General features: G+C 46.8%; 1 protein-coding gene and 1 long non-coding RNA gene across 2 annotated transcripts; both read right to left on the bottom strand.

Annotated features, from left to right (window-relative positions):
- Positions 1 to 5576: 5576 nt before the first annotated feature.
- Positions 5577 to 9998, bottom strand: LOC119399191 (uncharacterized). Its single transcript, XM_037666004.1, has one exon. It carries the CDS (start codon positions 9996 to 9998, stop codon positions 5577 to 5579), a length of 4422 nt encoding a protein of 1473 aa, XP_037521932.1.
- A 9671-nt stretch (positions 9999 to 19669) lies between these two features.
- On the bottom strand, positions 19670 to 26543 carry LOC119400352 (uncharacterized). Its single transcript, XR_005185078.1, has 2 exons — positions 26131 to 26543; positions 19670 to 19980 (listed from the first exon to the last, which is right to left on the bottom strand). It is a non-coding gene; the product is annotated as an uncharacterized LOC119400352 (long non-coding RNA).
- Positions 26544 to 26801: the final 258 nt, after the last annotated feature.

Here is a 26801-nt window from a genome sequence, read left to right as displayed (position 1 = left end):
ACACAAGAAAGCCAGAGAAAAATTACTTATGTAAAACACGCCATGACAAAATTGCACTATTCTGAACACTTAGCATTCACGCAACGCATTTGGCTTTTAAAATAAAGTTAACTTTAACATTTTCCTAACATATTTCTTTCGTTTGAAATAAAAGAAATGAAATGTTTGCATATAGGGGCTACATTGTTTGAAAAATAGGTTTGTAGCGCAAATATTCAAGCACACAAAAGCAAAGAAAGCACACGTGCCGAGAGGAAAAACATTTATTAGCTTTTCCTTCGTGCCGCGTTGCGTGCTACTACTTTTGAGATACGATTTTTATTTCCTTACGAACTAATCGGCTGAAGAAAACGGTTTGTTTAGCAACACTGCTGCGTTCACAGCGGAAGAAGAAAGTGAACAACATGACGCCTGAGTCACAATCCGCGGAAGTTTTCTCGAGAAATGTGAATGTTTTGCAATAATGTAAAACAGGAGGAAGGGTTTTTACGTGGAATATTTGGAAACCGCTGTATAGCAAGCAAGGCCGACGCGCGGCTGTAAAAACTTTCTTGTAGATATTGTTGAGTTGGTTCACAATGAGAAAAATTGACCGATTTTCCATGCCGTGAAATCCGCCGGACTAGCAATGTTGTAAGCGCGTGAGTGTATGTGATTGCCTAGCGAGATCCCGTGGTGTCACATATCCGTCGCCAGATTTGAAATGCGCGCCCTTACACGTGATTGGCCAAAGCGAGATCATGTGACCTGCTGGTCCAGGCAATGGAGTTTCAGCGAACGGCTCGCGTCACTTGAGATATCACCTAGTGTACATGCGCCGCTAGATTTGAAATGCGCGCGCTTGCACGTCATCCTCACGCCCGCACCTTTTCCCCATCCTAGCGAGCGTGCGACGATGCTCCTCACCTTCGCCCTGCCTTGGCCCCATCCGAGCAACTCTCGCCGCTCTCGGCAAGACGCAGCTCTTTCCCCTTTCCGCCGAGCCTAACTCTTGCCCTTCAGGTCAAGTGACACCTTCTCCCCCTCCGAGAGGGGTACTCTCTCGCCAGTACAGCTATAAGACCTTTACCCCTGAGCCCTTTACTGTAAGTTATGAAACCTCGAGAATTACTTGTTTACAAAAGGCATCCCTTTGCCTTCTTTACAACGATTTCATATAACTACGGAATACGTATACGGAAGTTTCGGATGAACGATTCCAACGACGTTGCTACTTATGGATCCCTCGGCACGCTGGTGGACATAACTTTAATTAACACGAAAGTGTTTTATGCCGGGGTCCACCAAGACTTCAGTGACGTATTTCCGTCACAGATATACGTAGCAAAATACAGGTGACAAAATGGAAAAGTTTCGGTAATTTAGATGACCTGGAAGTCGAACCCATGACGTTTCGGTGCGCGACGATAGAATCCGAATGCTCTAACCATTTCACCACCGACGCTCATGCATGTAGCTCCACAAGCGCGCCTTATATCTCTCCTACACCTTTTCTCTTTCCCGGTAACGTTGGCTGCGGAGGGGGGGGGCGGCGGTGTCGCCTTCTGGGATTGGTGAAGTACTGCCTCAGAACCACGGCCTCCGATATTAGCTCCGGCAACGTGCTGTTGCTTCCCCGCTTGCCCTGTGAGAAATCGCCGCAAGCCTAGAGGGGAGACACGACCCACGTCGCGTTCACCCTCGCGTGTCTAGCCCGGCCATGTTTTATGCTAACAGTTTAACATTCCTCGGGATGGCGACCGTGGCCCAAGCTCAGTGTCCAACCAGTGGCAGTCTTCTGGGCGTCACACTGCTTGCGCTGATTACGCTCTCCTCGTGCGAATGGAACGGCCTGAGCTCCGCGGGCATGAGCAACGGGGCATTGTCGGAGCGATTCTCGGAGGCCACGTCATGACACTAACGAGCGCCGACATTGAGAACTTTCGTAGTTTCAGCTTTCCGTGCAGCGGTAAGCAGAACGCCTTCCCGCGTTCACATCTAAAGTTACGAACTCTGCCTCTCGCGTTCCTGAACTGCTGTGTGGTACATGCATGAGCACAGGCGCAGGTTAACCTATTACTTGGGAGCGTACACCTTGGCTTTTCTCTCCTCAAATGACGACGCTTTGAACGGGTACGTACCGAGCACCAGTGTTTATTATGTGCTTGTTGAAGTAATCTTTGCGCGGGATTACAGCATATGCTGTGTCCGTGTCAGTCCCGCAGCAAGGAAACTTTTTCCAGGAGGGGAGGGTGCAGTTGCTGAAGGCAATGACTGTTTGAGAAAAACACCTATTTTCACCACTTATTTTCGGTAAAACACGCCCCTCCTGGGAGGGGGGGGGGTGACAGGTTCCGACCTTTTTTTACACCTTAAACAAGTCCGCTTATTCGTGTAGAAGGCCTGGACAATCATATTTCGCGAGTATCACAGCGCTGAGCACCACGCAGATGCCTGAATTGCAAAAAAAAAAAAAAAAAAAAAAAAATCCCGTGCCGCTTTTCTGCGCCTGACTACATAAAATGTTTGAAGTCCGCGGCATTTTCTTCTCAAAGGCGGATGCACACAATGCTTGCACCAACGGACACGCACTCCAGCGGGACGTCATGAGCAGGGCGGCCGGTGACCCCGCCTTAAGGAGAGCATTGCCGAATGCATGAGCGGGACTATTTGTTTAGTCGCGCAGGCGAACGGCTGCCGCTCTTCGGTCGTCTGGGCGTCTCCCCGGTCTTCTTCCGCCAAATGACTAAAGTGCCCATGGGCAACTTTACATAGCACTGAACTCGTTCATTGGTTCTCTGCCTTACGAAATGGCGCCTTGGCCGTTTCGGTGATGCTGTTTCGCGCGTTCACAACAACTTGTTGGTTTTGTGTGAGGCGGTCCATCTTGCAAATAACTCGAAGCCGCGCGAAAAAAAAAGAAAGAAAAAACGACGCCGAAAAACGAACACACCCAACAGGACGTGTTTGTTTGCCTAGCACAGCGCTTCCTCACTGTTGAGCGGCCTGCGAGCAACTGCTACGACCAATACGTGGAGGAAGCCTTGCTCCGTCGTTGGTTGCGAGCCGATGAGGCAATTGCTGATGTGATATACGGCGCCAATGCGGGCGTAGTCACGACGACGGGCTAGCCTATTTCTCTGAGAGACAAGTGGATGGCAATGTCGAGCGAGAAATTGAAATCTGCGGGAAATGATTGTTCTGTCCCATGCAACTTCGTTGCAATAGCACCTACTCGCAAAATTGTTGGGGATGCATGTTCACATCTGGCAAGTGCGTAGTTATCGCGAATTTCGAACCGAAGGGTTGTTTACTGGCCCTTTGTTAAACCAACGTTTAAGTGATTGCCACCCATAAAAGCCGAAACCTTGCCTCACTCATGAAGGATGAAACGCTTAAATTATTTCAAATTTAATTTTCGGTCTATGACTGACATTTAAAGCTACTTGTGCACCCTTCCAAACAATCTAAGTAAATAGTCCAGGTTGTCAGTATAGCGCATTCGTAGCTTTAGGGGCATATGTACAGCGAGGACGCAAGACATGCATGGGTATATTATTTTATATTCACGTTCCAAGGCTAACATGATGATCAGGAAACTACATTGTAAGAGTTAAAGCTTTACGCAATATCCAGCTGCGCTGGAAATATGCTTTTCCGAAACAAATAATGGCAGATTCGCCGCTGCACTAGAAATACGAGCTGTCAGTCTTTGTGTTATTGAATTGAACAAACTGCAGCGGTTTAAAAACGCTTTATTATGTTTTTATTGAGTACAATATGCCAATGTTTTTTTATCTTTATTCAACGATTCGCAGCACAGACACTGATTGTTCATGCTGCAGAAGGGTTGCTTAGTTCACTTTTACGACGCCCTCGATAAACATGAAGTACACAGATTTTTCATCAACGTTAATACCATCTTACTCATTTTTTTACATTTGTTTCTTCTGATTTACTTTTTTGGGGAGTGCAGACTGTTGGTTATGTATATAAACTGGGCTTAATGAAGAAACCCAAAAGCAGCGGCTAGTTGCAGCTCGTTGGTAACCAAGTTGGAATTAAAAAAAATGAAATGTGTTTGTTCGGCGTGAGCAACAATTTCATTTCACTATGTATAGTTTTGCTGGGCAAGATGTAACAACAGCACAACATATACGAGCATTCTTTGTTTCTGCTGGTAGGCCTGGAGCAGTATAAAGTACCGTGCACAAGCGAATAATGCGGAGGCCAACTTCGTTTGAGTGAAGGAAACGCGCACGTCATATATGTGATGAATTCTTCTCTCTTATTCCTATCGTTTCTGTTCACCAATTTCGCTCATTCGCTCGCAGATAAACCCCATCGGGTAATTGTCACCGTTAATTACGGCGGTGAGTACTCTTTTAGATTTCAGTAGAACTTTGCTTCTAGAGTGTAAGGTGGGTTTGTTGGTCGATCATTAGAAGTAAGTGGTTGCAGTGCAAACTCAATCTTTGCAATGCAAATGTAGTTGTTGCTAGTAGCGCTTGTTGGGACCTAGGTCCGGCCGGTCACGGGTCACGATTGGTAGCGTGCTCTCGTCACCGGACCCATCCCGTTAGCAGAGAGAAAACGCACCCGTTCTCCACAGACGGAGGTTTATTTCGTTCCACACTCAAGAGGATCGAGAAGAAGAGAGAGTTGTGTAACAGTTTTCAGCTTCCCTAGCCACCCGTCGGGCAACCCCCAGGCACCCCGTGTCCGCAGCTCCCGCCAATCGGATGGCTCGACGACCCGGCGGCGAGGACGAGAGTCCGGAGTGTGGAAGGGAAGAGTAGTGTCGCTGACCTCGAGGGAGAGACGGTCCGTTCCCCCTCGCTCTGGTGTCAAGATCACGTAACGGTTTTCAGGACGAATCCCAGGCAAACAGCACCACGCCAGGAGAAAGCGAACGAAACTCTTCGTTTCCTGTCGAACCCCGTCTGCTGCGCTCCAAGGTCGCGCATACTTCCGAGAAATGCCGCGATCGGTGGCTTCCTCCAAGCAGCGACCGAGCGCGGCCAACAGCAGTAAACGCAATGGTGCTTGCGACGACGCATTCCAGAGCCGGACGGAACAGCTTCTCCGCCGGGGAAGAAGATCCCGAAGTACAATGACCAGCAGGTACTGTGCAGAGGGATCCGAATCGCAACTCGTCCTCCACTACTCCACGCCGGAACACCAAGGATTCGATGATCACATCACCGCCGGCACACAAGGAGCAACGCCTGCAGGAACGGCATATCTTCCTCCGACAGCACTCTCCGAAGGCCATGCCCCGTAAGGTGGCCGTCTGCCTCGCTGAACCAGCACCTGAAGGCCTAAGGACTGGAATGAAATCGCGCCGAACACACAACCACAAACAAGCAAGCGCATGGCAATTCTCCACCGAGATTCCCCGGGCTTTGCCTTCCTCACGGTGTTCGCTTCCCCATGTTCTACTTTGAATTTTATTTCCCTCCTGTATCAACACCAAAAGCAACCACTACTCCACGTACCACATTATAATCAAGACACAGACAAATGATTACATTAACACTAACAAAAGGTTATTGTGAAAATAGAAAACAGGAAATCATTTTGAAGGCTTCGGTGCACTAGGGGCAACGACTCAGACCATCTGCATTACCGTTGAGCCTACCCTTCTTGTAATGAATATCAAAAGTGTACTGTTGAAGAGCCAAGCTCCAGCGCAAGAGACGGCCGTTTTTGGAAGACATGGACTGTAGCCACGTCAGAGGACAGTGGTCAGTTTCTATAGTGAACCTTGAACTAGCGATGTAACAAGCTAGCTTCTGCACCGCCCAAACAACGCAGGCACACTCCTTTTCTGATGCACTGTATGCTTCCTCGCGAACCGAAAGCTTTCGACTGGCATACAGTACCGGGTGTTCATGGTCGTTTTCTCCCCTTTGACAAAGCACGACACCCATACCCCGGTCGCTGGCATCACACTGGAGAATGAATGGCTTAGAGTAGTCAGGCGCGCTCAACACCGGCTGACTCATTAGTGCTTTCTTCAGCGTAGAAAATGCGTGCTCTTTGGCCTCATCCCACTTTACCATCTGGGGTTCCGTTTTCCTTAAAGCATCAGTCAACGGACTAGCAATCTCGGAGTAACGCGGAATATACCTCTGGTAATAACCGGCCAAACCAAGAAATGACCGTATGTCCCTCTTCGTTCGAGGCTGAGGGAAATTGTCGATGGCGGCCAGTTTGACCTCTGACGGCCTGCGGTAGCCTTGACCTATCACATGCCCTAGATAAGCCACCTCAGCGCGTCCCAATTGGCATTTCGCAGCCTTTACTGTCAAGTTGGCCTCACGCAGACGACATAGCACGGCTCGCAAGTGTTTCACATGGTCGACCCATGAAGAAGAAAATATAGCAATGTCATCTAGATAAGGGAGTGCGAAGTCCTCCATACCCTGTAGCACCTTGTCCATCAGGCCAGAGAAACAATAGGGTGCATTCTTTAAACCAAAGCTAAGGACCTTTGGCCGAAATGTTCCCATCGGGGAAATAAACGCCGCAAGCCTACTAGCCCTCTCAGTTAAAGGCACCTGCCAGTAGCCTCTGACCAAATCCAAAGTCGAGATGAAATTGGCACTGCTCACCCGCTCAAGCCTCTCCTCAATATGCGGTATAGGGTAGGTCTGGTCCTTTGTAATTAAGTTGAGTCTGCGGTAGTCAATACACGGTCGCGGCTCCTTTCCGGGGACCTCGACCAAGATAAGAGGCGACGTATAATCACTCTCTCCTGGCTCTATCACCCCTAACTCCAGCATCCTGCCTATCTCCGCGGCCAATATTTCACGTTGTCGAGGTGAAACACGGTAAGCCTTTGAGCGAACTGGTTCTGAGGAAGTCAGCTCAATATCATGAACTAAGGCTTTGGTTCTGCCGGGTGTGTCTGAAAATACATCTTTAAATTCAAACAACAGTTCGGTCAGTTCGGCCTTCTGATCTGGCTTCAACTCCGCCTTCTCTACCAGGTTACCAATAGTCCTATGGATATCATTTTTTTCTCTTGTCAACTCCGGGAAGTCAACAGGCATTTCCTCCGGTTGGTTGAGTGACATGTTCACTATGGCTTGCCTTTGCTGGTAGGGTTTGAGTAGATTACTGTGGTACGCTTGTGTTTTCCGCCTTCCCGGCACAGCAACCAAGTAATTTGTATCCGATAACTTCTGAAGAACTTCAACTGGTCCCTCCCACTGAACCTGAAGCTTATTTTTCGGTGATGGCCTCAGTATCATCACTTTGTCACCTACTCCAAAGCTTCGCGTTCGGGCCGTTTTGTCATAGTAGCGCTTAGCGTTGCTTTGAGCAATGCGCATTTCCTGCCCAGCTAGTTCCTGAGCGGTGTAAAGTCTGTCCAACTGCTCAAGCACGTATGCCACGACCGACGGGTCGTCCTCCCGGCCCCCCCAGGATTCTCGAATAATGCGAAGAGGGGATCGCAGAGCACGCCCGTAAACAAGCTCCGCAGGTGAAAAGCCCGTTGATTCGTGAGGAGCGATTCGAAGTGCAAACATAGCTGCCGGCAAACAAACCTCCCAATCTCCTTTGTGCTCATGACAAAGGGCTCGCAGCAGCCGTTTCATAACTGAATGCACTTTTTCTACGGCATTTGACTGGGGGTGGTATACAGAACTGTGGATGATTTTTACCCCACACTTTTCTAGAAATGTCGAGGTCAGAGCACTTGTAAAAACAGATCCCTGATCAGACTGAATTTCTGCGGGGAAGCCCACGCGCGCGAAGATCGACAAGAGCGCCTTTACTATCTCCTCCGAGCTCAGTTCCTTAAGCGGTACTGCCTCCGGGAATTTCGTGGCTGGGCAGGGCACCGTGAGTATATGCCGATACCCGGACTGCGTTACAGGAAGCGGACCCACTGTGTCTATAACTAGCCTGCGAAAAGGTTCAGTGATAATGGGGACGAGCTTCATCGGTGCTTTAGCCTTATCCCCTGGCTTGCCAATACGTTGGCAGGTGTCACAGGTCCTCACAAATGCCTCCACCTCTCGGAAGCAGCCGGGCCAGTAAAACTCCCGTAACAAACAGTCTTTTGTTTTTCTGATTCCTAGGTGCCCTGACCAAAGACCTCCGTGGACCAGATGCAGCAGCTCGCTGCGGTAAGGATAAGGTACGACGAGTTGATCAAACTGAACTCCTTTCCGACTCCTGTATTTTCTGTAGAGGACACCTCCCCTCTTGATGAACTGAATGTTCTGCTTAGCCACACCTTCCTTTGCGTCTGGCGTTAAGTTACGGAGAGTAGAGTCCTTTTTCTGCTCTCCTTTCAGAGTGGCAGGACTTACCCCTAGCAGCTTTCTGGTGCATTCCACCTCTCGAGATGCCCCAGGTTCGTCCTGTTTCCTGCACCGTTTCTTAGTAAGCGTGTTTTCAGCCGCTTCTACGGGGCTCTCCGGTTTGGTGCTGGATAAGGATGGTTCCGCCACAGCTGTTTCCTCCGCCACAGGATGTTTACAAACTGTCTGAGCCGCGAGTTCCCTCGCCTTGGAGCGAGTTAGGGCTTGTACGATACCCTCACTGAACCCAATTCCTCTTTGTCGCAGCATATCCTCTGACTTGTTGGAAAACAAATACGGGTACTGCGCCGGGAGATGTGCCGACACGGCGGCTTCAGTATCTAAAACTCCGAAAGGGCCCTCAATCCGGACTTTTGCTACTGGGAGACAGGCACTGTTAGCCTCTACTGCCTGTTTTATCCACGCACATTCTCCCGTGAACTGACTTTCCTCGACGTAAGACGGGTGCACCACATCCATTGTGGCGGCCGAGTCGCGAAGCACGCGGCACGGTTGGCCATTGACGACGAGGTCACGGATGTACGGTTCTAGCAATTTCAGGTTCTCGTCGTTACTACATAGAGACATCAACACGACTTTGGGGTTCTTGCATCCCAAAGCGATATGCCCTGTCTGTTGGCACCTGAAGCAAACTATTGGCCTCTTGGCCTCGAACGCCTTTTTCTGTTGCCCTTCAGCCCCCTTTTCGGGCGCCTCTTGCTTTCCCCTAGCGTTCTCGTCACTACCTCCCGCGGACTCTGACCTCTCCTTCAGTCTATACTGACTCGACTTAGCCCATTGCGGCGGCTTGTCTGGTCGGTATTTACTCATCTCCTTCCTGGGGGCTTCTTTGCCTACGACAACACGACGAGTTACATACTCCTCGGCTAGCTCTGCGGCTCTCGTGATAGTATCTACGCCTGGCCTATCTTGAACCCAATACCGAATGTCTTCAGGTAGCCGACGGAAGAACTGCTCTAACGCAAAGCACTGCAGAGTCTTTTCCGCGTCGCCGAGCGCACCCTCCTCCCTCAGCCATTCCTCCAGGTTTACCTTTAAGGTGTACGCGAACTCGGGGTAGGACTCATCTTTAAATTTCTCGACCTCTCGGAATTTTCGCCTGAACGCTTCTGCCGACAATCTGTACTTTTTGAGCAGACTCGCCTTCACCCTATCGTAGTCATCTGCGTCTTCCTTCCCCATGCGGGCTATAATGTCAGCTACTTCACATGGCAGCAGCGTAAGTAAGCGCTGCGGCCACGTGTCTTTGGCGAATTTTTCCCGCTCACACGTGCGCTCAAAGTGCACAAGAAAAAGACCCATGTCCCCTCCTACTGCGTAGGATGGCATCAAGTCTGTCATTCGGCGCTCTTTCTCTCGCGCCACTGCACTAGCTCCGTTCGAGGATTGAGCCTTCACCAGCTCAACTTCTAGGCGTTTCATTTCGATAGCATGCCGTTCCATGCGTTCCCTTTCCTCTCTTTCCTCACGGCGCTTCTGTTCCTCTCTTTCCCTTTCCTCCCGGAGCTCCTCTTTTCTAAGCTCAATGGCATCCAAGCATTCCCTGAGTTCCTCCTCGTTTGCCCCGAGTCCCTCGATCTCATCAATGATCTCCGGCTTTCTTCTCGTCTCGGCAATTTGGAGGCCCAACTCACGGGCCAACTCTAACAACTGCGGCTTTTTAAGCCCCTTCAAATTCATGGCTGCCCTTAGTGCTGCTAACTTCCCTTAACGCAACCTTGACGTACTCTCAATCTTCCGTCAACGGTTACTCTAAATCACTGCTTTGTACCACAATGCTACGCAAAGCCAAGTGATATCTCAGGGAAGAAAAGTCATGCACTCACCCTCCGCAGTCATGTATCCGGGCACGTTCCTTCCGCAGATGTCAGTAGTGCCACGAGGAGCCGTCGTTCAACGTTAGGTCCTCCGGGTAGCAGGTCTCAGCATTTCCGTCAGGTCGATCGGCTCGATCCCACCGCTGCCATCCAGTTTGGTGGGACCTAGGTCCGGCCGGTCACGGGTCACGATTGGTAGCGTGCTCTCGTCACCGGACCCATCCCGTTAGCAGAGAGAAAACGCACCCGTTCTCCACAGACGGAGGTTTATTTCGTTCCACACTCAAGAGGATCGAGAAGAAGAGAGAGTTGTGTAACAGTTTTCAGCTTCCCTAGCCACCCGTCGGGCAACCCCCAGGCACCCCGTGTCCGCAGCTCCCGCCAATCGGATGGCTCGACGACCCGGCGGCGAGGACGAGAGTCCGGAGTGTGGAAGGGAAGAGTAGTGTCGCTGACCTCGAGGGAGAGACGGTCCGTTCCCCCTCGCTCTGGTGTCAAGATCACGTAACGGTTTTCAGGACGAATCCCAGGCAAACAGCACCACGCCAGGAGAAAGCGAACGAAACTCTTCGTTTCCTGTCGAACCCCGTCTGCTGCGCTCCAAGGTCGCGCATACTTCCGAGAAATGCCGCGATCGGTGGCTTCCTCCAAGCAGCGACCGAGTGCGGCCAACAGCAGTAAACGCAATGGTGCTTGCGACGACGCATTCCAGAGCCGGACGGAACACGCTGCATGTGTATCGTCTTTGTATCTTCTTTTGTCTTTGTGTTGAGATCGTAGTGCAAGCATTTGCTTCTGGTTCGCATGAAATAACTCACGTTCTTAAACAGCTTGGCATATGCCCGGTTAAATTGATATTCTATAGAAGCTTATGTTTTTCATCATCTTCGTCTGTACAAACATCACTACCAAGTTTATCAATATCTTTATTTTTTATTTCGTTCCCTCTCACGCTCCTCTGAAGCTCTTTGCCCTAATCCTCGTCCTCTATATTTAGAGTAGCGTGGAAAGAGCCAGCCGCAATAACTGCACGCATCTGTACATTCAAATAATGAGCTCCTCTATCTTTTTCTCTTGCCTTTCACATTCCATTTAAGTAGTATAGTCCGAGCAGTAGTGTGCAATAACACTATAAGCGGAGCCCGGACGTTCTCTTTATGGAAGTAGTGATTCATGTGGGCATTCATTATGCCTCTTCTATGTAACTAATTCAATGTACACGAGAAAAAAAAGCATCAGAGTAAAGAGACATTCACGTTACAAAAAGTGGCAGAGGTTACACGAAGTGAAGTGTACATTGCGAACAATTATAAGTACGTCATAAGATTGTAAACATGTTCCCAATAAACGCACAAGTTAAGTCTATTCCGAATGTGTCGAAATCTCGTTATGAGCTCACGACGGGGCAACCGTAGCTTGTACTAGAAAAAAATAGTTCATAAGCATCTATGTATACATTTACGTAACAAGTTTCATTCAAGGAGACTGCCTTTATCACGGACATTTTATCCTTCAAAATGAGACTCTCCACCTGGAGTACCCTTGCGAGCGGTGGGTCTGTGCGGGGAAGATCAATGACACGGACGGATATCTGCTTCGCTATGGGTTAGTCCAGTGTATTCATAATTTTGCTCTAATAATTTATTAATCAAATAGGAAATGATGAAAAATATTCTCTAAGTTGAATAAAGTATGCTTTGAAGAGATAAATGATCATTCACTTTAGCTAATACGCAGCACAATGTCGTCTTCGTCAATTTTTCAACAAGTGTCGACTACTTGAACGAACCTTGTATACATACAAACATAAATTTGGACAGAAAGTTTTTACGCGATTAACTTCAGATTTATTACCGTACATTCATTTATGCGGACGCTAATAAAAGGAAGTTCATGACCATTTCTTCACCTTACGAGTTACAGCCGAAGCGATGTATCATAATCAAGGAACTCCCATTTTTCAGCTGCCCGACAGCCGCCGACGCAAAGCACCCTTGTTGGTTTATGAAAAATTCGGGCAAATACCCGGCCTGTTGCCTTCACGAACACTGCCCTGACGAGCGAGGAAACGTCACAGTGGTCCCAAACAGCACATTTCCGCCGACTCGTACATCGACAGACGGCACCACAAGCCACTCAAGCAAGCCAGGATGAAAAAAAAATTGCGCCTCCACCGAAAATACATACAGTGTGTCTACCGAACTTCGAGACTGGTGTAATAAAAAAATAATAAAGAAGAGATTTGTTCTGGTTGGCTGGTAATCTTCAATATATGACCATCCTTGTTGTATACAAGCAATATGACGGTTGTAGTGATTCTGGATTTCTTTTCTGGAAGTCCTATTGCCCGACAGTGTTGAGTTCCTTCGTCACAGACCGAAATTAAGTCGAAATATTTTCCTGTTGACGTCAATTTGACTTCTGGTAAAAGAAAATAGTCCGCTGGGGCAAGGTCAGGTGAATGGGGTGGATGGTTGAAACACGTCACCTGTTTCTTTGCCAAAAAATGTCTGTACTTCAATTGCTTTGTGGCATGGTGCATTGTCGTGCAACAAGAACCAGTCACGCGAATGAACCATTGCCGGCAGGACCCGTTGCATTCTTTGCAGTAAGTGTGCTAAAAATGTCGCTGTATATTGTAGCATGCACAGTTTGTATCCTAATAAAGTATGCCTGAATATTTAGCTTGAGCATTCACTGCCATGCTTCTTGGCCAAAACATAACGCATGTGTTAGACTTGCTGGACGCCAGCAGTCACCGTGTCTCACATTAAGGCGGAAACCTTAAATACCTCACCAAGCGCGGAATGTGACCGTCGGCGTAGACGCGAGTGATGCAAAAAATCATGTCATGGTGTCACTTCCGGACTTCATAGTGATGACTTGCCAGTTTCGTTCGGGCAGCAGGTAGTTGTTCATTGAACTCTTCTTAAAATTATCATGAACTACTTTCCTATGTGTGATATATCCGTCCCTCAAGAATACGCAATCATTTTCTTCCTGCCTATATACAGCAGACCGGTAGAAATTGTGCTTACGAAAACGGCCTTGACTTCTTTAACAAATGTCCCCAGTATGTGCGCTGTGTTTAAGTAAACCCATGACATATTTATCCGTAAAAGTTAACACACAATCACAGTGTGATAAGCGTAGTAAAAAGTGTGCTTCTCTTTAAATTATCAACTGGTATTCAAATTGACAGCTACGTATTTCGTCGAGAAATGAGAAACTAACCGAGCTAAAAGAATTCAATGAAACTAAGAGTAACTGCAACGTTGAAGCCTAAACGACCGAGATGCATTCTTTTGCACCTTTCGCTGGAGAGCTGTCAGATGATTGTCAACGTGTTAGGCGTGTGTCCAGGCTTTTCGCTTCATACAGCTGTGCGGGAAACCTGCCCTGCTTCAAGCATCAGTAAATAGAGAAACGAACGAGTTCGCAGCTGCGGATGAAGTATGCAGCTTTCAGCCGTGTCAGTTTCTCATAATATACCGACCCATTGCTCACGTCTTTTTTCATATAATATGAGATGAAAATGCTGCGGTCCGTTGTTGGAACAAGACCCAATTACATGAATACGTGATTTGGCGAAGGATTACATAATGCGGATTACGTATTCATGGAGGGTTTTGGATTTCTTCCGATAATTTTATATGAAATTCTTAAGTTATCTACTAATTGTGTATAAATATTCCATCATTGCTCATTCCAGAATCAGTATTTCGTTGTGGTTCATAAAACTGTATTATACACCTTTTTTGTGGCCCAAACTAGCACTGCGTTTTCGACGGACTAGGAAGTATTTTGTTTTCTTTTTGCAAATTATTACAGGAAAGAGTTTGTGATTCCACGAACAGTCAAGCAAGAGTCACGTTGCGCTCGCATTGGTTCGTGTGAGAATGCTTAATAGGGGCGAAAGTCTTAGATGCCTCATCAACCACGAATAGTGCCCGTCGGCGTCAACACTAGTGAAGGAAAAAATCGTCAAAATGTGATGACGTCACAGATTGTTAAAATTTGTGACGCCATCGTCAAGTATAGTGACGTCATTGTGGCGTCAGATAGCGTGGCGTCGCATGGTGGCATTATCACATGCCATCGTCGCTTGATCATAGACGGGAGATGCTGGAGGCACATGCGTTGCAGAAAGCTTGCAATGTCTCCGATCCCGGAAGCACTGCGAAATCATGCTTGATTCAGAAAGCTTTTGGGGCAGGGGGACCAATGAAATCGATTGAAAAAGAAAGATGGTGGATTTTGCCGTCGAGGCACGCGAATGCATAAGGAACCCCTGCGATCATTGGGTCGCCATCTGCTATGAGACAGAAAGCTTCAGTGGGTTGGATTGTGCACTACGAGGGCTAACGAAGTTAAAACATTGCTGGCTGCTTGAGCGGATAAAACGGATGTATTGGACTGACTAGGTTAATAATGTTTGTTAATGGGTAGCTCTACAATCAGCCGAATAACATGGAAAATGACAGAGCGACTTCAAGTCATACTTGCCATATGTCGGTAAAAACATCTCGGGCAAATGATTCGTCGCTGCATGTGTACACATTATGATTGTCGTCTTCGAGCAGCCGTATTTTTCACACCTACATATATTTTGCGCTTGCTGCCCTTGTCCTAATAGATTTATATCAATGGGTCAAGGTTATTTTATAGGCTCATCAGAGTTTCGTCAAGTAAAACGACATTCGCTAAGCCCCCAAATATCGGATATGTAAAGTTACCTGACAGCAAAATGCGCTGCTAAATAATATAATTGCACTACAAGAACTATATTGCTAAATTGATGTGAACGTGCCTCAATAATAAAGTCAATTAAGGTACTTCAAAGTGAGCGCACGAATGAAGTGATATGGCGTCATTGAAGGAATGCTCCATCTATTGAGAGCGTCAGTATTTCCACATACCCCTTGACGTTGAGCATGCGATGGTTGGAAAAGGGTTTAGGGCATATTCAGGACGGCTTGTGTCGAAGTTCCAAATGCAACTCAGGCCACTTAGATGGATGATAAAAAGCTATGGTGCTGCAAAATTTCGCACTTCGTGGACATGAACTGATATAGAGTGTTAATGCAGGCTTGTAATACAGCTTTTGAAACAACTTTGATAACATCATAAATGTCGAACATTTAGAGTATTTCTCTGCATTTATTTGCTGTACGCTGACTGATAAGTTTCTAATTCCTTTCTTGTGTAAAGCTAGAAAGTATGCGGAACTACTCCGTAGCTTCCACAGTGCTACAACCACCTTGAGAGATGGAGTATAGTCCAGCGCTCGGTCCTGTTTTTAACCCCTTCAGACACGCATTATGATGCACTGTCTGCAAATGCGTCAAATTCGCATGGCATCATTCGATGGCATTCAGTATTACAATCCAAGAAAGGAAACGAAGGAATGCGTTGTTTTGTGGGAGTTTCAGTAATTATTGTTGACTAACGTGTAACTAATTATCTAAATATTCTTCCATCAGTCAGCTTCAATACTTGCATAAAAAGAATCAACTGTTAGGCCCGAAAAGCATGCACACCTTCTTTTTTTGGTTGTATTCGTTTCGAGTGGAGAAAAAAAATACTCTTGATGTTGGTCCTGGAACGCGGCACGTCTAACGATCGTTTCACATGGTGGTGTCTCCAGCAAAGTGATCCTCTGCAGCAATACGCAGGACAATGAAGTTAAATGACCGCTAGTTGTCCAATCAGGAAGCGTCCACGAATGCGCACACTTGGTTTCAGGCCATATGAAGAAGCACGCGTTGTGGGACGCGCCTCCGAAGTTCGCGTCCCCAAACGAGGGCGCCGTGTCGCAAAGGGTTAAGCCACTCGCCTGCGCCTTTAAGCAATGCCTGTAGGACAGCACACGACAGAACAATAGCCGATTCTTCCAGTTTTTCTGAAAAGGTGCCTGACGTATAAGAATTCTGCAACAATGTTTCTCTCGTGGAAAACAAAGGCTATAAGAAACTTCTGCAGCTGTGCGTTGGTAACTTTGGCCATGCAGGAAATTTTTTGCCCTGCTTCACCGGAAAACCACTGAAAAATTATCACTGGAGAGCTTGTTTTAACAATCGGTAATATTTATGCGACACATAACCATTCGAATATAGCTCGTTAAGTTCTCTGTGATGATGTACAATTGGGAATAGCCACAACACGAAACTCACCCGCGTAGAGCAAGAACACTATGTCGCAACGACTGCTGTAAATAATAATTTAAAGAACGGGGTTAACTTAAGTATCCGAGCCTGCAGTACAGTGCGAAGAAATTCACTGGACAAGATGCACGGCAGTGCAAATACACGCGTATTCATTGCATTGTTACAAGAGTGAATAGTTATGTTGTTATAAGAGAGAAGAGTGACATTGATATAAGAGGTAAAAGTTAGCCAAATGAGCTGACAGTAGCCATCATTGGTCAACGGTAGATAGCGTCAGCCATCAACTAACTAGCCAATATCGCCACGCGACCTTATTTCTTTATTTTGACGTGATCGGGTTTCACTCGCAAAAAAAAACAAAACTGTTATGGCTCCTTCACGCCTGCGATTAACAGCGGTCGCGCGACTATTTGCGACTTACGACCAAAAAGCAACTTAAAGTGACGAATGTTCCCATCTGCGTGCGACTTACACTTGTCACCACACAGAATTCGCGACTGCTCCCATATATCTCGCATTGTCATTGCTCCGTAAAATAAGCTGATGTCCTGTACTCGCGCACCTGATTGCCGAATTGAATTGATTGGTTCATACGTTAGCGACTGCACTCGCGCGACTGAAAAATCGAACAGCGAGCGCCTGAGCCAATGCAGTCGCTCTGCGACTAACTTGGTTGCCAGACCGGTACTATTCGCATGTGTTACGAGCCTTTAGCACTGACCGGCGCAGGCCGCGCAGCACTGTCTTCGAAGCTTCGCGATTGTTTCAGATTGTTCCGTTCAGATTACGCGCATGACGCGACTATGAAGTTTATTCAGTGCTTACGCGAGCTTCCAGGGATAACGCTGGAAGGTTCGATCACTGATCTGTAAAAGACGACGCTTTCCGCCGATGATCTGATTGCTGACGGCCGACGACTGTGATTGCTGCTATCAGTGTAAAGCGTTTATTGCTTGTACTTTTAACATCGAAGCTGTTCTAGAGAGGCGTAATACGTCGTGACCAAAAATCATCATCATCATGAACCTGCGCGCGCTCTCTTTGTCCTCTTATGCATCGCTCCCAGAATACGTGCGCCGATTGGTCCGGCGTATAGCAAGGGTGAAGCACAAAAGGAGGGAGAAATGTGAGGGTGAGGAGAAATGAGAAGAAAGAAAGAGAGAAAAAAACAGAGACAAAAGGATGAAAGACATAAAGAAAGAGAGAATCATGGCGAAAAAAATTCCTCATGAGGCGGCGGAATTCGAACCCGCGTACCCATGACCTGAAGGGGAACGTCTTAACCACTCGGCTATCCAGGCACGCTGACAGAACATGGCATAGCCTCGCATGGTATCTGATAGCAAGGGAGTAGAATAGGGAAGTGAGGGTGAGGAGGGAGAGAGTAAAGCACAGCATATAAAGAATGAGGCAGAGGGAAATAGAGAGAAATGCTGAAAGAGAAAGAAGAGAGAGAGAATGAAAGAAAGAGAAACAAATAAATAGAGGGAGAGAAAAAAAGATAGAAAGAAACATCAAGCAAGCGAGAAACAAAACAGAGAGAAAGTGAGACAGTGATAGGAAAGGAAAAGAAAGATAGAAACAGAAAAGAGAGAAAGAAGTAGCAATAAACAGAGACAAAAAAAGACAGAAAAGGTTGAAAGAAGTGAGAAAATAAAGAGAAGGAGATATAAAGAAAAAAACTAAAGATAAACAAAAGAAGGCCGCCCAGCTCTATAGAGAAATATAGAGAAATAGAGAAATAGGTTGCTCACCGAGCAGCGACGGGTCCGTGCTTCACTGTGCCAAGCTTTGCGCGACTTAGTGCAAACTTCCCGCATTTTTTTTATTTCCTAAACGCAAGTTCGCACAATAAAGAGTTTCTTCCTTAACAGCCCGACTGCTTCCTTCTTCCCCGTCATGTCCACCCGTCAATATACCTCTACTGTCAGCCAACGTTTGCCGGAGATGGTAGTATATAAGTAAATGTAGTATGTCGGCTTCACATGAACTATGTGCTTATGAAAGGCAAAAATTGGCATCTAAGCTTCTGTAGCACCAAGCTACCAGGAAATCGACACCAATTTCTCAGAAAGCAAAACTTCCTAAATGACGGTAAATTCATCCTGGTCCGGCGATCGAACCCAAGACCAACTGGGCGGTCGCTATACCAATCGAGAATTACCAAAAGGCTAGCAAATGGCAGCGGGAGGGCAAGGTGGTCAACTCGAAGCCCATGGACACTGAGTACAGCAAATAGGTTCTTCGGTATGCTGCAAGCTGGAGGAAGACATACGCATTGCCGAATAATGCGCCCTCGCTCTGCCAGGTGCTAGCCTACTGGTTAGCTCAATTGGTAGAGCGACCGCTTCGGATAGGTCCCAGGCTTGATCACCGGACGAGTATGAATTCAAACATTGGCGTCGCTTTTACGGCTCCAAACAAGTTGGGAAAGTTGTGCAGGCTCAGCAACCCAACTGCTCACAAAGCGCGCGGCTGTGTCAAAAATCACAGAACTCGCCACGTGCAATGCAAAGAAGGGGTAGTGTACAAGCTCCCCCTTTCATGTGGGAAATTCTACGAGGGGCAGACGGGGCGCTGCCTTAACGACAGGCTTAGAGAACACAAGAACAATGTAAAGACGGGTGGTGATGGGTTGTTATCTGCGCATTGCAGCACGTGTGGGTGTTCGCCTGTTTTTCATGAGGGCTCTGTCGTACGCATGCACAATGATGAAACCACGCGGTTGATAGTTGAATCAGCAACCATACGCGAGTTCGGCCAAGATTGTGTCAGCGCACCTTCATTATCATTGTCCAGAAAAGAATTGTCATTCCTAGATCCTCCACATTTGCGCATGCCTGATGTCCGCAATTTTCATGTATTTATGCAGTGATCCGGCTCACAATAAAATCAGTGTTGAAAGTTAGCGCTTGTGTGTGTGTCACTCCCTGTCCCGTCCTCGTCAATTCAGTACTGCGCTTAACGTTAAACATATGAATTCTTCCATCAACTACGAAGCTTTACTTGATGACAAATTCGCACGAATTGGCTTGTAGCTTTGTGCTACAAACTGGTGGATACGAAATTTCCATTCATAACTCGTCTTTCTTCTTGCGAGATTCTGCAGAAGTGATTCGCCACATTATACCTCTTTTTCTTAAATCGCAATGCTGCAGTGTATATGTTGTATTAGAAAATATTTTTATGGAATAGTTCGTATTTTCTTATTACCACTAATTCAGATTGCCTTTTTTACAAATAGGGCTCAGAGTATGGCTTTCTTAATGTTGAGTTGACTGAAAAACGGCCTTTGGAATTTTCGTTCACTTCCTATAAATGCTTCTCCTTAAACAATGCATGACAAAACGAATCATACGCAAACTGATGCATCAACTTGTTGCGTTGTACAAGGAAACATTTTATTGTAAAAGGAAAACATCTTCACCACATCTTCATTTCTTCAGACAACAGCTTTCCAGTTGAACACCACGCGGTGCTTGTACTGCGGGCACTGCCAGGGCTTCACGCACTGCCCCCTGCGGTTTCTGTACAAGCCAGGACGGCAGAAGCACTTGGACACGCAGTCGAGTTTACATCGATGCTCAGTGTACTGTTCCCAGCCCAGGAGTTGCCAGCACATCGACTCACCGCAGTCGCTACTCTGACACTCCGTGAATATTTCGCCCACTCGGCAACCTGTATAGAGCATCATCAAGCTTTTAGTGGGCCTTGGGTCACAGTGCCTACAAGAAATTGCGAGAACTGATCGCGAGAAATCGCGAGAACAAAACCAAGACCTCTTGTTTACTGGGTGCGGAGCCCCTTTACCAGGGCCCCATTGAATAATGAAAATCGCCGAGCCTGGTCAAGGGACACCAATCCACCTTTTTCACGGTGCTATGGCACATGTACAGTTCATGGGTAAAATACAGCACAAACCAGACGATTAACACAAGGAAGACACGGGACAGAGTGCTGACTTCAACTAACCTGACCTGCTGACTTCAACTAACAACTAAGGTTAGTTGAAGTCAGCACTCTGTCCCGTGTCTTCCTTGTGTTAATCGTCTGGTTTGTGCTGTATTTTACCCATGAACTATGCATCACCAACTAGCCTGCCAGCAAATGTTATTGAGGCACATGTACCCTTCCCCTAGCCGAAAAACCGCGAAACGCTGTGAATTGGATCTCGGAGGCTTTGATTCTGGCGATTCCGGCTGTCCCGGATCACTCCGCAAAGCTCCGTCCACCTACCAAAACGGCAAAAGGCAACGCAGGCCAAGTAAATTTCAGAGAGTCGCGGCTGACATCGTCGTATTGAGCGTGTCGTTAGTAGCGATGAGACGGCGTCTGTCGGACGCTGCGTGCATTGGCACTTGTTATGCGTTCGGGTCACGGGAAGGAGTAACACTATACTAACACATGTCGCTGTGCCTGTCGGGAAAATTTTTCTGAGAAATCGCCATGATTGCTGTTATGCTGTCATTGCGGAAGTTTCTTTCTGAGACATGCTCGCTTGTTGGAGAACTCGTTTTCTGTGGGTTTCTCCGTTCGAATTGATGAAGAAAAGTGACATTACGAATGTGAATGGAACGGCGAGCTAAATTGAATGGTGGAGTGTATAGGTCCAAATAAGGCCGATCGCGTTGCTTCTGGAAATGTTGTGTTCTTAGGCTTAGCAGAATATGAGTGGAGGACAAAAAAAAATCGCGAAGCTTGCGCTAAGCACTAAGACGCGCAAGCCTTGAAACAGCGAAACTGGACGATTCTGAAGACTGATCTGATTGTTTCTAGGTTGCTTGTAGGCCTCAGCTAGGTGATGAGGGTTGTTTCTAGGCGGCTTCTAGGTCGTTGCTAGGCTTTAGCTAGGTGATGCTAGGTTGTTTCTACGTTGATTCTCAGCGCAGAGAGGTTCGATTTAAACCACAGACAGTCACAGACAAAACACGGGTGTCGAAACTCTAGACACAGAAACTTGCGCCAGAACCGATCGTTTGCATCTCTCACAGGTTAACTGTCACGTCGTCGTTATCGTAGGCCTACCATCGCTAACGGGGTCTTCTCGTAGCCACCGTTGCCTTTCCCATTTCCTAGTGTTGGGCTTATTATTGCCTTCTTTTTATTGAACCAATGGTGAGTAGTGGGATTTACCTAATTTCTGTGGTACATACCTGCTTATTTTTCGAAATATGGTCGGACGCAATACGCCCAGGTTAAAGCTTCGTTGTTAAAAAAGAAAATACTATCGTCGAGTAAAACCTGAGAATAAATGTAAGCTCCGCCCGCAGCTCTCGCTGTCCCATCCCAAAGGAATTTACGGAGGTGCCAAAACCAATTTCATTTGCTCATTTAGGTGACGTCAAACACCTTTCACTTGCTTCAGGTAACTGATTTTGCCATTTAAACATATGTTCGTGTTACTGGTTTTTGATCGCAAAATTGCACTTCCTGGCAAATTTTAGCAAAGGTTGCGACATCATCGCTCAGCCCAACGTAACGTTTTAAGTAGGAACGGCAAACTTAATTCTTCATATGCGTAGTATTTACATTAGCAGAGAAAAAGTACTAAACGGCTAGAACGGAAGCCACCTAGCACGACTCTTTTACACAGAGGAATGGCAGGTGTGGCGCAGTTCAGGGGGCGGAGCTTGTGTATTTATTCTTATATTGTAACTGACTACAGTGCACCCAGATTAAGGAACAGACCTGTCAAATGGTAAACGGTATTCTTACGTTCTACACTATTGCGTTTTTTAATGCCTCACTGTCATTTCGACAGTTTAAAAGTGATGAACGAAAGAAGGAGAAAGGCAAGGAACTTATCGGGCGTAGCATCCGCTTTGCTACCATATTCGAAGTGATAGGGACACTGGGAAACTAGCAAACATGCATAGTGAGATAACGCAAAAGACGTCTATGCAGGCGGCTGTGCAGTTAGATAACGGAATTACAGAAAAATGAGCATTAACATTTAGATAATGAAAATAACTTCACTCAAATCAAATTGCGCGTAATCCTAAAGAGCTGCGTCTCGATTAAGATGGGCAGGAAGCTTACTATGGGCTAAATATGTTGAGCGGTTCAGCGCGAAACAAACAAGGAGATATGCAAAGAAGGGACACAAACTCCAGCGCTGTGTCCTTTCTCTGCATCTGGCCTCGTTCGTTTCGCTCTCAACTACTCAACATCCATAACCACGTCCAACTCGCCCGAAAATGTCAGTTTTTCAGTGTATTACTACAGGTTCTTGCATGAAAGAAGGGAAGCTTTTATGTCTCGTTTCTTTGCGTGACACAACCTTAATTCAGACAGGAGATAATGTAGCCAAGGAAGGTATAGAGGGCGTTAATTGTACTGTTTTAACTGTATTGCAGTAATTGGGATGTAGACATAAACAAAGTAAAGTGGACGAAAAAACAACTTGCCGCCGGCAGGGACCGAACTTGCAACCTTCGGATAACGCGCCCGATGCTGGAAATACGGGGGCGAGCATACTTTCGTCCACTTGAGCAGGTATTTATGTGCATGCGGCGGTCATCCCCTCGTCCACTTTTTTGGCTATTATGTGCATGCACGCACATAAATAGCCGATAAAGTGGACGAGAGGACGACCTCCGCCGCAGGTCAATGGGTAGAGCGTCAGGCGCGTTATCCGAAGGCTGCAGGTTCGGTCCCTGCCGGCGGCAAGTTGCCTTTTTATCCATTTACTTTCTTCACGTCTACGTCACAATTTCAACAATACCCATAAAGCGTACAACCAACGCCCCTTATACCTTTCTTCGGTATATTATCTGCTGGTTTTCCATAATAGGCTCTTGCACATAGGTAACGCAGACATTTCTTAGGCGATGGGCGCGGAAACATCCTAGACTCCGCAGAGGGGGGAGAGGGGCTGCACAGGTGGATGCTGCCTTGCGCCGTATAGGCTAGGTACCGAATGATCTGGGCGTTTCCGAGTTTTCAGCTTGCCCCAGAAACGTTTGTACTTCTCGCTTCTGAACGATGCTATTGGCACGTGGTCGTCCCGTTGACGCGAAGGCAGCAGTCGGCGTGTTCAAGATGAAAAGTATTTATTTGGGTGAACCTGGGCCCGGAAAATGAAAGGAGCAGAGTACGAGCAATTCAAGCTGTACGCTGATAGCCGCGAGCACAGCGCTTATACGCGCCGGCATTTATACATGTAGCATCTAACATTCCAGTCTTATCGCTGGTGGAAGCCCTATACTCGGGGACAACTTTCTGTGGCAATGCATGGAAAGCTACAGAGCCACAATGCACGTATGCTACCGCTAATAAATGTAGTCCCACAATTGCGTCCGTATTTTCTGCGGGAGATATATAAAATACTCCTTAATTTTCTACATGTAGCTTTTTGAGACGAAACGCAGCGCACACAAGCGAGATATTTGTATTTCTTTTACATTATACGTTGTCACTTTGCGTTTTTGCGTGCGTGAAAATGTCGCGCCTTTTACCCGTACCTTGATGGATGCAACGCTAGCCATCACTTTCCACGGCGTTACGCGACGCGCGCCAAACCGGACTACTTCGCGTAGCAGTACATGTGCAGACGCTCCGCCCCGTAGCTTTCCCTTCATGGCCACAGAAAGTTGTCCCCGAGTATAGTTCCAAAAGAAACTCAACTGTTCGCGCCGGCGTGCTCAAGCCTATCAGAAGGTTTAAAACCATCTATAAGCTTCCGAGACATTCGGGCAGGCCCCGGAAACTGAACGCCAGTTTTGGTCTCAAAGAACACGTGTGCTCGTAGCGGTTGCCGGGTATCCTAAGATCTGGTTGAACGAAGTGAGGCTGATTTGATTGTTCGCATTTACTTTCTCTCACGAGTTTTTACAAATAAACAAATTTGATTGAACTGCAAAGAAGTCTTGTTTTGTTTATCTGCCTTTTTTATTGCTTATTTTGATAATTTAAAATCAGGCAAAGCGCAGGAACTGGCTGACATGTGTTGTAGCGCTTTCCTCCGTTCCCCCTTGCCACTCGCTCAGCGATATCACAAGTTGGATCGCGCTCGGTTATCTCGCTTGGTTGGCGTGCCAACTATGACTACGGGAAAGATAAGACATTTGATGTGGCGTGCAGCGAACAGAAGCAGCAGTGAGCCACGTCGAGCAGGTCGCTGTGACCATGCATTAGACGAAGATGGCTAAATCGGGGTATCACATGTTTTGCGCGGCTCTGTGGCGTGTTAACTCACGGGGATTTCCAGTTCCGCGATGGGTTTTCAGGTTTCTTAGTGATAACGGGTTAGCACAAGTATTTGGGTTCACTATTTTAGCACGTATTCATTTCTCATGAGTATATGAGTAAACCCAGTTCTCTGCAAGCCTCACTGGGCTGACATAAGTGTAGTGTCACTAGACTAATTCTTCACAACAGCCTACCTGTTGTCCGGTAAAATAAGTTTAATGAAAGTCTTGAATGAGTGTTGGTTCGGCTATACAGTTTGTTCATCTCTTACTTTTGGCATGTTGTTAAACGATGTGAATCAATTATATGCTCATTCCTGCTAATGTAAATGCATGTAGGCAGTTTGAAACAGTGTGAGCCTTTACTTCTAATACTGCCACTGCAATACATCTAATGGACTTATTGATGCTTTGAGAAATTTTTAGCAGGGTATGTCGCTGGAGCCAACGTTTTGACAAGTGCTCTTTTCTTTGTCATGGCAATGCTGCTGCCCTGACGAAGACAAGGCAACTTGCAAAAACATTGTCTCCAGCGGCATTTCCTGTTCAACGATTTCTCATCGCTTCACGCCTCCATCTTTCCCTGAACTTCTGCTTTTGTTGGTACTCAGTTCTGTAAGAAAAATATGCGCGCCGTCAAAACAGACGTGATTGAGTCAAGTACGACGCGGCCTGCTTGTAATTGTTAGTAATTTTCGCATTAGTTCGGATATTCTGGGTTCAATGTTTGCTCATTATGTGCGTATTTGTGTTTTGAATAAAAGCTGCTTTTGCAAATTGACACTTTCACACTACGTGTATGTCTCTGTTTTTTAGTACGAAATGTGTCATTAAAAATTTTAAATTTTTCTTGTGTGTATAGTTTTGTCTTGTTGAGAAATAGATCATTTTAGTTTCTCTACTTCACAACACACGAACGAACTTAACTAAGTTAACTAAATTGCGGACCTGCAAGAGAACACGAATATTCCACATGCATGCGAAGTGGGAAAGGAGAGCTTCCGCGGCAACCCTCCTCCTCTAGGTTTCGCGCCCTTTCCCTCTATTTACTGACCTCACCACTATTGTCATGATAGAAATCTTTTGTTGTGTTTTTATTTCTAGTTAGATACCTGGCTGCTTCCTCAGCATATCAGCATGCGAGAGCGCGTCCCGTGGAAGGTATAGGGAGTTTCCGCCCCCCGATTCGGGTGCGGTTTGCGAAGGGCAGTGGCTATACGAGTAACGGACCGGGTACATAGAAATACAAAAACGAGCGTGCATGGAACTACCTTCTTCATAGGCTACGTATATCAGTCTTGTGTCTGCTCTATGAACGCTCAGCTGTCTAAGTACGGAGCCTGTAGACCAGGACCAAGGTGTCTTACGTAGGGACTCTATCGCTGAGTGCTAGCATCTGTCCTGCTTGCGCCTCTGCCAGCACGATCCTGAATGTCTCAGTGAGTTCTTGTAAACGCTGTCGTTTCAGTTAGGAATAATAAAAACGGACAGTTTTTACGGACTGTAGCATGAATGGCTCACAGCAGGGCTGTCACCAAGAACACACAAGAGATGCAACGTGTGGCAGAAGCCAATAATTAAGCAATTGCTGCTGTGCTTCTGTAAAATTTAAATATAACAAAAAAATAACCGTACTTACGATACCAGCTCAGCAATGGATTCCAAGATGGCCAGGTTGTAGGATAGTAAAACAAATCGCTATAAGGAGTCGACCGCGAAAGTCGTTATGAGCACAAGGAGTGCGAGGATAGTAAGCGTTGTACGAGTCATTTCGACTTTCAGGACACTTCTCTTCAGCTGCCGCTTTCTCGCTCTTTGGAATGGAGCGCAGTCGTTTTGGCTTTGTTTTAAATTGAGCGTAATTCCGTTTTTCTATTCGGCCGTACGTATGGCAGGAGGCTAGCGTGTAAACCGTAAAACGTTGTGCAACGTTCCTTAATTCCGGGAGTACTGCCCAGGTCGGGACCATGAGCTTGTGGCAAGACAACTACACAATATATGCCCTCATTCTAACGCGCCTGTATCGCGCGAGGCATTGTGGTGTCAGTATGCAGTGCCGGCAACGCAGATATTCGTTTCTCTTTTAGAAAACACTGCTGCGTGTTTTCTAAAAACGAAAGAGCTGGATATACTATTCTTCTTTTGTTTCCACAAATAAATTGAGTTGACAGCGCCGAGTAATACCTGCGGCACTGGAAAACAGATATATGGCTATATAATCCACCTGAAGTTGACTGTGAAGGTTTATTAGTATAGTAACGGTGACAATACATATATACAGCCCCTATTTTGTCGCAATTTTTTTCCGGC

Source organism: Rhipicephalus sanguineus, chromosome 7 (genome assembly GCF_013339695.2).
Source record: "Rhipicephalus sanguineus isolate Rsan-2018 chromosome 7, BIME_Rsan_1.4, whole genome shotgun sequence".
Taxonomy (NCBI): domain Eukaryota; kingdom Metazoa; phylum Arthropoda; class Arachnida; order Ixodida; family Ixodidae; genus Rhipicephalus; species Rhipicephalus sanguineus.
The sequence above is the reverse complement of the archived record's forward strand: the minus strand, read 5'-3'. Positions and strand labels throughout refer to the sequence as shown.